The sequence below is a fragment of the Theropithecus gelada genome, chromosome 14 (assembly GCF_003255815.1).
Source record: "Theropithecus gelada isolate Dixy chromosome 14, Tgel_1.0, whole genome shotgun sequence".
Lineage (NCBI taxonomy): Eukaryota > Metazoa > Chordata > Mammalia > Primates > Cercopithecidae > Theropithecus > Theropithecus gelada.
In genome coordinates, this window is record NC_037682.1 from 70,224,439 (window position 1) to 70,239,056 (window position 14,618).

At 41.9% G+C, this 14,618-nt stretch overlaps 1 protein-coding gene across 1 annotated transcript in view; it reads right to left on the reverse strand.

The window, feature by feature from the left end:
- Positions 1-14,618, reverse strand: part of GAB2 (GRB2 associated binding protein 2) — a 202,941-nt gene that overhangs the window by 28,228 nt on the left and 160,095 nt on the right. Inside the window, exon 3 of the mRNA XM_025357962.1 lies at positions 7,074-7,317. Coding sequence (XP_025213747.1) covers positions 7,074-7,317 — 244 coding nt within the window. The remainder of the gene's footprint in view (positions 1-7,073; positions 7,318-14,618) is intronic.

Here is a 14,618-nt window from a genome sequence, read left to right on the forward strand (position 1 = left end):
TAAGAGGCGGAGGTTGCAGTGAGCTGAAATCGCACCACTGCACTCTCCAGTGTGGGGGATAGAGTGAGACTCTGTCCCCTCCCAAAAAAAAAAAAAACAAAACAAAAAAACACCAAAACGCTGGGCATGGTGACTCACGCCTGTAATCTCAGCACTTTCAGAGGCTGAGGCAAGTGGATTCCTTGAGGTCAGGAGTTAGAGAGCAGCCTGGCCAACATGGCAAAACTTTGTCTCCACTAAAAACAGAAAAATTTGCCGGGAGTGGTGGTGGGCGCCTGTAGTCCCAACCACCTGGGAGGCTCAGGTATTAGAATCACTTGAACCCAGGAGGCAGAGGTTGTAGTGAGCCAAAATCATGCAGTTGCACACCAGCCTGGGTGACACAGCGAGACTCCGTCTCAAAATAAAGAAGTAAATGAATTAAATAAAAAAGAAAAAGGAGACATCATAACTAATAGCACAGAAATGCAAAGGATCATTAAAGATGATTATGGGCCAGGCACAGTGGCTCAGGCCTGTAATCCCAGCACTCTGGAAGGCCGAGGCGGGCGGATCATGAGGTCAGGAGATGGAGACCATCCTGGCTAACATGGGGAAGCCCCATCTATACTAAAAATACAAAAAAATTTAGCCGGGCGTGGTGGCACGTGCCTGTAGTCCCAGCTACTCGGGAGGCTGAGGCAGGAGAATCACTTGAACCCGGGAGGCAGACGTTGCAGTAAGCCGAGATCGCACCACTGTACTCCAGCCTAGGAGACAGAGCAAGACACCGTCTCAGAAAAAAAAAAAAAAAAAAAAGATGATTATGAACTATACCCCAACAAATTAGAAATCCTAACAGAAATGGATAAACTCCTGGACAAACACAGCTTACCAAGATTGAACCAAAAAGAAATAGAAAATCTGAACAGAGTAATTATGAGTAATGAGATGGAATTTGCAAAAACAATCTCCCGTCAAAAGCAAAAACAAAAAAGGGCCCAGCTAAGACCTCAGAAGCACAATCAAAAACTAAACATAGACAAATGGCTGGATGTGGTGGCTCATATCTGTAATCCCAGCACTTTAGGAGGCCAAGATGGGCAGATTCCTTGAGATCAGGAGTTCGAGACCAGCCTGGCCAACGTTGTAAAATCCTGTCTCTATTAAAAATACAAAAATTGGCCAGGCATGGTGGCACATGACTGTGGTCCCAGCTGCTCGAAAGGCTGAGCCAGGAGAATCACTTCACCCTGGGAGGCAGAGGTTGCAGTGAGCCGAGATCGCGCCATTGTACTCCAGCCTGGACGACAGAGGGAGATTCTGTCTCAAAAGAAAAGAAAAGAAAAAAAAAAGACAAATGGGGCTATATTAAACTAAAAATCTTCTGCACAGCAAAGGGAAACAATCGACAGAGTGAAGAGACAACAATGGGAGAAAGCCATTCTGCAAGCTATTCATCTGATGGAAGGTTGATATCCAGCATATACAAGGAACTCAAACAACTCAACAGCAAAAAAACAAATAATCCAGTTGAGGCAAATTAGCTGAAAATAGATATCTTTCAAACTAAGACAGAAAACCAGCCAACATGTATATTTAAAAAAAAAAAAAAAAAAGTTCGCCATCACTAATCACCAGGGAAATGCAAATCAAAACCACAATGAGATATTATCTCACCCCAGTTGGGATGGCTATTTTCAAGAAGAAAAATAACAGATGCTGGTGAGGATGTGGAGAAAAGGGAACTCTTACACACTGTTGGTGGGAATGTAAATTAGTACACTCATTATGGAAAACAGTATGAAAGTTCCTCCAAAAACTAACAATAGAACTACCTTATGATCCAGCAATCCCATTACTGGGTATATATATCTGAAGGAAAGGAAGTAAGTATGTTGAAGAGCTATTTGCATCCCTATGTTTATTGCATCAGGAGTCACAATAGCCAAGATAATGGAATCAACCTAAGTGGTCATCAACAGATAAATGGATAAAGAAAATGTAGTATGATTCCATGTATATAAGGCATCTAGAGAAGTCAGACTCACAGAGACAGAAAGTAGAACGGTTTTCAGGGCCTGAGGGAAGAGGAAATGGGGAGTTGTTGAATGGTTAGAATTTCAGTTTTGTAAGATAAAAAGATTTCTGGAGATTGATTATATAACAATATGAATGTACTTTACTGAACTGTGCATAAAAATGGTTAAGATGATATATTTATGTTATGTATTTACTACAATTTTTTTGAAAGAAAAAATCATTCAGAGGAAGGAAAATACAGAAGAATAAAAATTAAAATAACTGCTGATCTCTCATCAGAAACAATGAAGGTCAGAAGACTAGAATGGTATCCTTTAAATGCTGAAAGAAAACAGAACTGTCATTCTGGAATTCTATACCTAGCAAAATCTCTCTCAAAACTGAAGGTGAAATTAAGAAATTTCCAGATAAATGAAACCTGGAAAAATTTCTCACCAGGCCACTCACATGGCAAGAAATGGCAAAGGGAGCTCTTCATACTAAAGAGTAAGAAAACCAGGGGAAAACCTCACTAGACATTGTTTGAGTTTTGCTTTTAACACTTATACATATTTTAAAGAAGTTAAAAGGGAAAAATGATCTTTCATAGTTATGCAGGTATTTACTATTTCTATTGCTCTTCCCTCATTCCTGAAGATTCAGGTTTCCATCTAGTACCATCTTGCTTCAGCCTGAGGAAATTTCTTATCAGTTTTTAAAAGGAGATCTCTTGGAAATGCTCTTATTTTTCCTTTATCTGAGAGAATGTCTTAATTTTGTTTACATTCCTGAAGGATACTTTTGCGGAATACGGACTCCTTGGTTGGCAGAGGGTTTTTTTTTTCTTTTTTTTTTTTTTTTTTTTTGAGACGGAGTTTTGCTCTTCTCACCCAGGCTGGAGTGCAATGGCGCGATCTCAGCTTGCTGCAACCTCCGCCTCTCAGGTTCAAGCGATTCTCCTGCCTCAGACTCCTGAGTAACTGGGATTACAGGCACCCACCACCACGCCTGGCTAATTTTTTTGTATTTTTAGTAGAGACGGGGTTTCACCGTGTTAGCCAGGATGGTCTCGATCTCCTGAGCTCAGATGATTCACCTGCCTCGGCCTCCCAAAGTGCTGAGATTACAGGTGTGAGCCACCATGCCCGGCAGCAGAGGGTTTTTTCTTTCCATTAGTTTCAAGTATGTTTTCCTTTATTACATGGAATGTCGTTTTAATAGGAGCTTTGAAATCTGTGTCTGAAAATTCCAACATCTGGGTTATTTTGAGGTTCGTACCTGTGACTTCCATTGAGAATGGGTTATATTTTTCTGGTTTTCAATACGCAGAGACATTGTGGATTACAGATCCCTGAATGCTATGAACATTATGTTGTGTAGATGCTGGGTTCTGTTATAATCCCATGGAGAAGTGATTTTTTTTGTTTGTTTTGAGACAGGGTGTCACTCTGTCACCCAGGCTGGAGTGCAGTGGCACGATCTCGGCCCACTGCAACCTCCACCTCCCGGGTTCAAGCGATTCTCCTGCCTCAGCCTCCTGAGTAGCTGGGATTACAGGGGCCCACCACCACGCCCAGCTAATTTCTGTATTTTTGGTAGAGATGGGGTTTCACCATGTTGGCCATGCTGATCTCAAACTCCTGACCTCAGGTGATCTGCCCGCCTCGGCCTCCCAAAGTGCTAGAATTATAGGCGTGAGCCACTGCACCCGGCCGAGAAGTGATATTTTTATAGGAAATCAACCTGGTTAGGTTCAGACCGCAAGTTCTGTCTCTCCTCCTGTGTATGGTAGTTCAAATCTTCATTCAGTTCACATAGACTTTGTTGCACTCGATTGGGTCCCACACGTGTAGCCCAAGGTGATCCTAAGACTCACGTAGTTTCATTCCCAGAGTTAGAAGATCCCTTCTCCAGCTCTCTTCATTCTGGAATACTTGCTCCTTCCAGCCCCAATGGGGCCCCTCTTCTGGTTCCCCTACTCAGAAAGATGGGGTTTTAATGACATTTTAGACATTTGTTCCACTGTGCTACTTTGTGATGGGGCCCAACCTGGAGGCAAATCCACGAAAGACAAAAAGTTTACCTCTGTGTAGTCACTTCTACAAGTTTTTCTCCCCTTTACAATCTGTCTCCTTTCATTCATTTTTCAGAGTCTTTGGGCATTGTACTTTAGATTTTGTCCAGAGTTTTTAGTTGTAATCAGTGGGAAGGAAAGCCTGTGGTGGCTTCTGCCACCATAGTGGAACTGGAACTCCCCAATTCTTTTTCAGTTTCTATATCCATCCTAAAATCCACCATCTCTTCACCTATTATATCCATTCATTACCCCCATAGATTAAAAAATTAACGTAGTTATTTTAAAGTCTTATAGGCTGGGTCCAAAAGCTGGGTTTATTTTGATCTCTTTCTAGATATCGAGTTCTCTTAACTATGGGTTAATGTATACAGTTTTTCATATATCTGGCATTTTCTCATTGTGTACTGAATATTCTGGATGATATGTTATTGGAACATCATAGGAGAAGCCCTGTAAACTGAATTTCACTTCTTTCAAGAGTCAGATCTCTTGCAGTTTCTGCCTTTTTAAATTGCTCTTCGGGGCCTTAAAAGTTATTTTTTAATATTTTGTCCAGAGTTTACAATTATTACAGTGGGTTCAGCATGATGCAAGCTACTCCACTACTACAAGAAAATATACAGTCTTTCTGGATTTAAGAAAGCTTCCTTCCTACCCTTCAGTTGGAATTCTGCAAACATTATTCGAAGTTATTTTCTCCAAAAATCTCCCTGAGATCCTGCTCATTACCCTATCATTCCCTCATCCACACAAGTGAAAACCACGACAGAGAAGAACATGGCTTGGTCAAAGGCCTACAACAATGTGACTTCCTCAGCTGCAGAAAGTTCTATCTCTTCTACTAGGTTATCCCTCTACAACACAGATTTGTTCAAATATTTATTATGCACCTACTGTGAGCTCCGTCTTCAAATAATAATGTATTAATATAAAAATCCACACTACAAGGCAGAACGAGAGAGAGAATAAAAAACTGCCGTGGTGATTCATAGAAAAAGTGAATTCCATCCAGGTAAGAAGATTAACAGAGATTTCACAGAGGAGGTGGTGGGGCAAAGATTAGCCCTAATGGCTAATTCAAGCAGAGATGTTTTTATGTTTGTTCTCTGATGCGTCAGCAGGATCACTGGAGTGATGGTGGTGGCAATTGTTAATACTATATAAATCCTTCTACTTAAAGGGTGAGCTGTAGACAAGCTGCACTGGTATCATCTGGAGTTTATCAGAAAGGCAGGATCCCAGGACATAGGCCAGGCTTACTGAATCAGAGTATTTCAACAAGGTCTTCAGGTATTTCATATGCATGTTTAAGTCTGCAAGGCACTACAGCGAAGTACTTTGCCTTTCACTACAACTATGATTTTAAGACCTTACATTCTCTGCTCCCAGGCAGTTGTATATGTAGTAGAAGAGGATGGGGCATAAGAAGAACAGGTAAAATGTATTTACTCTATAGTACTATTTTATGTATGTTTTATCATTTTACACTCATTAGTAAGCCTTTGAATTAGTTATTTCCATTGTGAAGATAACAATATTGAGGGTTAATTAGGTTAAATAATTGGCCTAAGATCACAAAGAAAGTGGAAGAACCTGATTTTGAACCCATATCCGACTGACTCCAAAGCCTGAACATGCTTTCCATTATACCACACTGCCTATCTCTGGTCAGTGATTCAGGAGAATCAGGTACTATTATTTACAGTTATGCCACTAACTAGAGTTCAGTGACCTTGATTAACTCACTCTATCTTTTTAGGACTCAGCTCTTCATGTATAAGTTGATGGAAGTTGAACTAGTGAAAGTTCACAAACAAATCAACCATGTTGCTTCATGAAAATGGGTATCTGAGGCAGCCTTAAGAATGAGTTTTGGGGCCTCTTCTGTGTGACAGCAGATGACTCAGAAAAACAAAAGTAGGGTAGCATAGTGTAGAGAAAAGAGTACAGGACCAGGAACAAGAAGACCTGGGTTCTAGCCCAACCTCTGCTATTTATTAGTTGAGAGTCTCAGTTTCTTCATCTATAAAATGGAGATAAAATTTTGTACACTGGCTATGTCTCAGTGTGTTGATTGGTTCAAATGAGATATGTATGAAAATATTCTCAAGGACAAAATCAAGTAATACATTAGTACAGCCATTTCTCCATTTGCCTTAATTGTCATAACATGAATCATGAATTAGATCTTGTAAGTTAATTAAAATGTGATTTGTAATCTGCTGGCTATGGTAGCAATTGGGAATTAGGTCTGGCAAAGCCTATCGGCTCTGCACTTTTGCTTACCCTAACAATGGGAATAAAACATAATAAATATATGTCCAGGTTCTGCACCTGTGAAAGAGCTGATGATGTCAGAAAAACAAAAGACCATTATCCTAGAGCAGGGAGCCATTGCTCTATAACTTTGTTAGGATGGAAATTTTCTATATCTGTGCTGTCTGGTACAGTAGCCCTAGACATATGTGGCTACTGAGGACTTGAAATGTGGCTAGTACAATTGAGGAACTGAATTTTACATTTTATTTCATTTTAATTAATTTGAATTTATGTAGACATATGCAGGTAGTAGCTACCATACAGAATAGTGCAGTTCTAGAGCAAAAGCAAGGTATGGATTTGTTCAACAATGTTATGGTTTTATAGCTATACTTTTAAGGCCAACAAGTAAATTTACTGTTTTTTTTGCAATTCGGAAACTCTGTCCCCTAATGCTTTCACCCCTGCCTCCAAATCAAACAACATTTTTTATAGCATTATTTTTGATAATGGGAGGTTTCTCTGGAACCCAGTAATCACCGTGTAGCAACACAGATGATGCCAATAAAATATGAAGGCTACAGAAGCAAAAAATTATGTTTTGTCATAGATGTGTTTGTTTACCTGAAACGATATAATGTTTTGCTTGTCTTTAAAATTAAAAAACTAGGGACTGAAAAGTACTAGGCCCTGTGAGCAGTCACTAACCCACCTAATGGCTGTGGCAGCCTCCTACCTTGCATTTTCTGCTCTTCGGCTTATGCACTGGTGCAAGTAGAGATACTCCTGAGGTGCACTGGTGGACAAGGCGGGCTGCATGTGGTTTGACACAGGGGGTTCAAACGTGAACAGAGTTGGCTGGCTGGAGTGTGATGGGGCTGAGGACTTGCGCTCTCGGAGAAGGTGCTGGCTAGAGCTGCTGAGCTCAGCTGGAGAAGAGCGGGGGCCATGACCAGCTGAGGAAATGTTTCTCAGGGTGTCTGTAAAAAGGAGAAATAGCTCTGTGAATGAAAAAAGAAGGAAATGTATCTTTATCCCAAAGTGAGTTGTCAGAGGAAGAAAAAAGAGTAAGAGCAGAGGCAATAATCCAGCAGTAGCATTCTCTCCCTCTCACAAACCTGCCCCTTGCTGCCCTCCTGGCCATCTTGGTTGAAGAAGAGATCCTCTGTACCTCTGTACTGCTTCTGGGGTAGCCTGGAGGTGACTTCCTATCACAATTTGGGCCATATCTGCCCCACTTCCAGGAAGTACGGCTACCTGTGGTCTAGGAGTGTGACCCTGACCCTCAGGCAAGGTCTGCCTCTAGAGCAATGTGTACTACCACCTTCCCACTCTTTGGTGGCTCCTGCTGTCATCAAAGGATGAAATCATGTCTTTTGCAGCAACATGGATGCAGCTGGACATCATTATCCCAAGTGAATTAATGCAGAAACAGAAAAGCAAATACCCTAATGTTCTTGCTTGTAAGTTGAAGCTAAACACAGGGTGCACATGGACATAAAGATGCAAACACTAGACACCGGGGGTTACGTTAACAGGGAGGGAGAGGGGGGACAAGGATTGAAAAACTACCTATGGGGTACAATGCTCACTATTTGGGTGATAGGATGAACAGAAGGCCAAACCTCAGCATTAGACAATATACCCATGTAACACACTTGCATATGTACCCTGGCGTCTGAAAAACAAGCCGAAATTTAAAAAAAAAAAAAAAGAAATTTAAACATCTAATTAACGGGGGAAAAAAAAAAAAGCTAAGGCTGGCTTTGTTAAATGAGGCTTTGCTTACTGAAGACTCATTAATTGAGGCTCTGGACTGTGCCTTACTGCATTAATGATAAAAGCACAAATGCATTTGGAACTGTCAATACTGGACCCCAGCTGCTCCTGCCTGGCCTCCTGAGACCTCCAAGGACAGTTACATTCCCCACTGCCCACCACTCTCTGTCTATTCGTCTTTTTCCCTCTTATCTTAAACTCTCCTCTGTTGTGTTAGAAAGTGAGGTATTAAGGAAGGATAGTAACTTATAGTGCTACACCCCAAGCCAAGGGCATTATTCATTTGGCTGGCTCTCTAAGCTTAGTCCAAATTCCTTAGCATAACATAACAAGGCTTTTGACAGTCTGACCTATTTCCCGCTTTTCTCCACCCATAAACAAGGCATATGGAAGCATCATCAATCCCTGAACACACCAGCCTCTTTTATGATTCTTTGTTTTGGCCTCTGCTGTTCCTTCCGCTTGGATTTCACCTCTACTCTACTGGCAAACTCATATGTAGACTTTTTATCCTACGCGGATATCATATTCTCTCCAAAACCTTCCTGGAGTTGGATCTTCTTCTGTGTGCCAACAGCACTTGGCCCATGCTCCCATTATATCCGCGGTCACTATGCTTCCTTGTCTAACCCATGGCTTTGAGAACAGTGACTGTGATGTTGTTACCATTATAGTCCCAGCATTTACCTAATAAAGGCAAGGTATATAGCAGGTTCTTAGTTCATGTCTGCAGACCAAACAAACACAACACGTTCATTCAGCATTCAAAAATTCCACTAGTGAAACTTCTTGTTCAAGAGAAATAAAAGTTTAAAGATGTAATTTTAGGCAGCATGATAGTTGGTGGGTTAACATTTTGGTGGTGGTGATGGTGATATTCTAGGGTTATTCAACTCATGTCAGAGGGGACACAGTTCACCTTCTACTCCCTGTCATCTGACCTACCTCAGGCTATACCCTTCTCATGGCCCTAGGCAGGATCACCAGCTCATTAATGCTCTACAGTATTAATTACTCTCCAGGCATTTCTGGTGCTGGGCAGGACACCTTCTGCCAGTGTACAACAGAAAAAGCTGATGGGCCTCTGGGGAAAAACTGTTCCACTGACAGCTGTACTGACCTCCAAAATGAACTCCCATTACAGGTCTTGCAGTAAACTGGACATTTGTTAACAGAATCGATGGCTCATTACTCCATTATATTTGCAAGATGAACTCTCTAATAGTGGAGGAGAGAGGTTTTACAATATGGGACAGAGTAGCCACAGGGCCATGGAAAGAATACAAGCTACTGCCTAAGAAAACACAGGGAACCTGCAAAAACCAAGCCTCTGGTGAGATTCTGTATTCTCTGTTGTTTCATTGGACTCCTCTTCCTTCACCTGCCCCTTCAGTGGAGGCATTCCTTAGGGCTCCACTGTAGACCTTCCTATAGCCTCTCTCTCTCCCGCTGGAGACTCTCCAGGGGTAATCCTGTCCACTGCCACAGCTTCAGTTACCACCTATGTGCTGACAACTCTCAAATCTTCATCTCTATCTCAGTTCTCTCTCCGGTACTCCCTGCTGTATATCCCTTCACCTGCTGAGCACCTCCATTCAGACGTCCCACAAGTGGGCCAAACTCAACAATTTAAATTGACCTCTTCATCACTCATGTTCCCTGTCTCAGTGAGGTCCCTCATCACCAGCCAATCAGTTCTCCAAGCCAGAAGTCCAGGCATTATCTATGACTCTTCCATTTCTCAGCAAGCATGTCATGTCATTATGTCACTGTCCCACTTAAAAACTCTTCTGTTATACCTCAGAAGACTTACAAATATCTTTCTTTTTTTCTTTTTTTTCTTTTCTTTTTTTTTTTTTTTTGAGATGGAGTCTCACTCTGTCATCCAGATTGGAATGCAGTGGTGCGATCTTGGCTCACCACAACCTCTGCTTCCTGGGTTCAAGTGATACGCTGGCCTCAGCCTCCCGAGTAGCTGCGACTACAGGCATGTGCCATGACGCCCAGCTAATTTTTGTATTTTTAGTAGAGATGAGGTTTCACCATGTTGGTCAGGATGGTCTCGATCTCCACTGCCTTGGCCTCCTAAAGTGCTGGGATTACAAGCGTGAGCCACCACACCCAGCCAAAGCTCTCTCTTTTTTAGAGACATGGTCTCACTCTGTTGCTTAGGCTGGAGTGCCATAGTACAATCATAGCTCACTATAACCTCGAACTCCTGGGCTCAAGCAATCTTCCCACCTTAGCCTCCCAAATAGCCAGGACTACAGGCATGTGCCACCATGCCAGGCCAATTAAAAAAATTTTTTTGTAGAGACAGGGTCTCACTATGTTGCCCAAGCTAGTCTTGAACTTCTGGCCTTAACCAATCCTCCTGCCTCGGCCTTCCAGAGGACTAGGATTACAGGTATAAAGCCCTGCACTCAGCCTCTTTTTTTAAAGCCACTTTCCTGTTTCTTTCTTCAACCTTCTTTCTTACCGGTGCTTCCCTGTGTTTCAAATAAAATTCCAGGAAAATATCAACCTTTCTCTCATCACTTTGTACATCAGGCTGTAAACACAGTGATGGCAGAGATTCTGAAATGGTTTTATCCTCATCATTAAGCCCAGTGTATGATACAATTCAATAAATACGTGTTGATCAAAGAAAGTACAGAACATAAGAAATCCTTATTCCTCAGTAACATTCACTGACTCCTCACTGCCTTCAGAATAAAGTTGAGTTTCCTCAGTATTACAAGAAAGGCCATTGACACAACCTACTTATTCTGCCTTGTCATCAAATGCATCCTTCATGCCCCCTATGTTGAATGCTTTGGCTGTGAGTATAAATAAAAGAGGAGTGACCCATCCTCACCTCTGCAGCCCCTGCCTTGAGCTCAGCCTGGAGTCATATCTGTGACTCCGTCTGTTCAGCTGCATACTTGGGGAAGTCACTTCACCTCTGAGAGTCTCAGTCTCCTTATTTACAAACCAACACAGGGCAGCTATAAGGATGAAAAGAATGAAATACGCACAAAGTCTAGAAAATCTTGAATGTCATAGGTACATGGAACACCTTCTAGTCACTTATGTACCCCCAGGGCCTAAAACAGCCCCAGCCATGGTATGTATGCAATACGTATTTGTTGACTGATCATACTGAAAAAATAAAAGAATTTTTCCTGGCACAAAAATCCAAATATGCATGTTTCTTGTGGTCAAAATCAGAGAGGTTTTAAAGGTTTGTTAATATGAAGTAGGGATTAGGATGAATTGTGCCTTCATCTAACAGAAACTTGGATTTCTATTCCAGCACAAAGCCATGTCAATGAAACCAGCCAGCTCCATCTAATGATCGACAGCTTGGCCGGGTGCAATAGCTCATGCTTATAATCCCAACGCTTTGGGAGGCTGAGACAGGAAGGTTGCTTGAGGTCAGGAGTTTGAGACCAGCTTGGGAAACCTAGTGAGAGCCGTTTCTATCAAAAATTAAAAAATTAACTGGGCATGGTGGTGTGTGCCTGTAGGCCTAGCTACTCAGGAGGCTGAGGTGGGAAGACTGCTTGAACCCAAGAGATTGAGGCTGCAGTGGGCTATGATCGCGCCACTGCATTTCAGCCAAGATGACAGAGTGACACCTTGTCTCAAAAGAAAAAAAAGTATGTAGCTGTAGATAAATTCTTTCAAAGCTGTTTTGGCACTAAAACTTGCCAAAATCCCACTTCTGCTTGCAACTTTAAAAAGATCTCTGCCTAAATTTATGTGATTATTTCTTAGTGTTTATACTAGGTTGACTAGTGTCCTTCCAAAAGTCATGTCTACCTGGTATTTCAGAATGTGATCTTACTTGAAAATAGCATCTCTGTAGACATAGTTAAGGGGAGGTCATACTGGATTAGGGTGGGCCCTCATCCAATGAACTGGTATCCTTCTAAAAGAGACACAGAGACAGAGAAACACACAGGTAGAATACCATGTGATGTATGGGTCAAGGTAGAGATTGAAATGATGTATCTACAAGCCAAGGAATGCCAAGGACTGCTGGCAGCCACCAGGAACTAACGGAAAGGTAGAAACAGACTCTCCTTAGAGCACCCAGAAGGAACCAATACCACCAATGCCTTAATTTTGGATATCTAGCCTCTAGAACTGTGTGAAAATATATTTTTGTTGTTTTAGTCTACCCAGTTTGTGGTAATTTGTCATGGCGGTCCTAGGAAACCAATATATACCATAAAACCTAAAACTTCAAACAAGGTTTTCTTGCTTATCTCAGGAAAAATAATTACAAAGCTAAATTCAGAGACAACTTTTCTGGAATAAGATTTTCCCATTTTGGACCCTGAAGGCCAAGTACCCCTGCTACTTCTTCCTCCATGGTTCCAACCCCCAATTCTGATGAGCTGCTCATGCCCCAACAGATGAGGTTCCAGGGAGGTGCTACCTCACTTTCCTCATCAACTGGAGGCAAGAGCTTCAGCAAACTTGGGTTTGGTGCTGTTTTGTTTCGCTCACTGAAAGCTGCTCCCTTCAGATGGCTTGCTGTTGGTAAGTGGAGTACATTCTACGTGTCCATTCTGGACAGGGCTGATTCCTAGGCCTGGTACTGCTGTGACGCATGGCTCCATCACCCCTCAGGGTCACTTCCTATAATTACAGTTTTCAAATATACTTTCAAACATTTCACAGAACAAAAGCAACATGGTGTGCTACATGTAACAGAAAAAAATGTATTAGGCTAATAGTGTAGAGACTTGGCTCTGTTCCTAGATCTGCCTAAAGGCAGATCTGCTTGCTATTTGACCTGGAGCAAATCACTTAGCCTCAGTTGCTTCATCTGTAAAAAGGGACTGTTAACTATCTAGGATTACTTGCCCTGCTGTTTATCATAGAGGGTTGTTGAAAGGATTGAATTAAAACACACACACCAAAAACTTGTACATGAATGTCCATATCAGTATTATTCATGAGAGCCAAAAAATGGAAACAACCAAAACGTTCTGACGAATGGATAAACAAAATGTGATATATCCACATAATGGAATATTATTTAGCCATAGAAATAAAAAATACTGATATAGGTTATCTTGATGAACCTTCAAAATATTACGCTAAGTGAAAGAAGCCAATCATAAAAGACCACAGATCTAGAGTTTTGTAAGGTGGGAGGAGTGTTTGCATGCTGGACAGGCTTCCTAGCAGTGATTGTGGAAAGGAAGGGGAGTGATTCTAGAAATGATTTCATTTATGTGAAATATCTAGAAGAGGCAAATCCGCAGGGATGGGAAATAGGTTAGTGGTTACCTGAGGGCAGGCATGGGGGAGTGAGAATAGATCTAAGTGGGTTGAAATTTTACCTTGAGTGAGTGAACCTCATGCACAGGACAGAAGTCAGGAGACCAGGAATCCAGTTCCAGTTCTGCCATAAACTAGCTGTGAGATCATGTGTGGTCACTGAACTTTAATTCATAACTATCAAGTATTGGAGGATAATCCCTAGCCTACCTATCTGTCTCACTGGGTTGTTTTAGGAGGTGAATGAGAAAAGGGTTTGGAAGCAAATCCATGCACATGCATAAGGTGTTAATAGGATTTGTTCTTATTGCCTGGGTACCCCTTGAGAGAAGAAAAGAATGGTGAAAATAAAGGAAGATATTAAACAATGTGTGGCTGGGGTGTTTCTGGTACTTCTTGCTGTGTAACTGACCTTCCTAATGACCCAAGACACAAGAAGAAAATGGAGGTTTCTAGACTCCTGGCCTGAGCTTCTATCTCCAAGTCTAGACTAAAGATAATGCCCACAAATGCCTGAGTCAATCTATTTTCTTTTAAACAGTTTTTTTTTTTTTTCCTTCTTCCTGGCTTCTTTTTAGGGCCCTACAGAATCACTCCCCTTCCTTTCCACAATCACCCCTGGGAAGCCTGCCCAGCATACAAACACTCCTCCCACCTTCTTGCAAAACTCTAGAACAGGAAAGCTCTGAAAGATTTCAGCCGAGGAGCCCAGCCCAGGCCAGCCCAGCCATCGACTGGCTAGTGATAACATGAGCAGGAAAGGGGTGGTTGGCGGGAGTTTCTGGAAAAGATGACTGGCCAAATAATGACTAGTTCCCTTATCTCAATGCCCTTTTCATCTTTATCCCTTCTCCTCAAAAAATTTATCCCCACCCTCAAGCCTCAGTGGATCTCAGAACCCATAAAGTGGTAGACCAAAATCCGTGTTGGAGCTGGATTCAAAGTCTGGCTCTGCTAACTCCTAGCTCTGTAGCCTTGGATAAGTTAATAAGCCTTTTTAATTCTCACTTGTTCAATAGGGGTAAGTACTCTGTAGGACTGCTGTGAGGAATAGAGATCATTTTATATAAAGCAGTTAGCATAGTACTTAGCCACTCTTATTGCTCCTATTCCTGGAGTACACATGGAGCTGGCTGAGACCTTGAGATTGGCCAAAGAGGTACGAGCTGCTTTCCAAGCCATGATGGATGCTTGGAAGGTAACTGTTACTGTTTCAGTCACAATT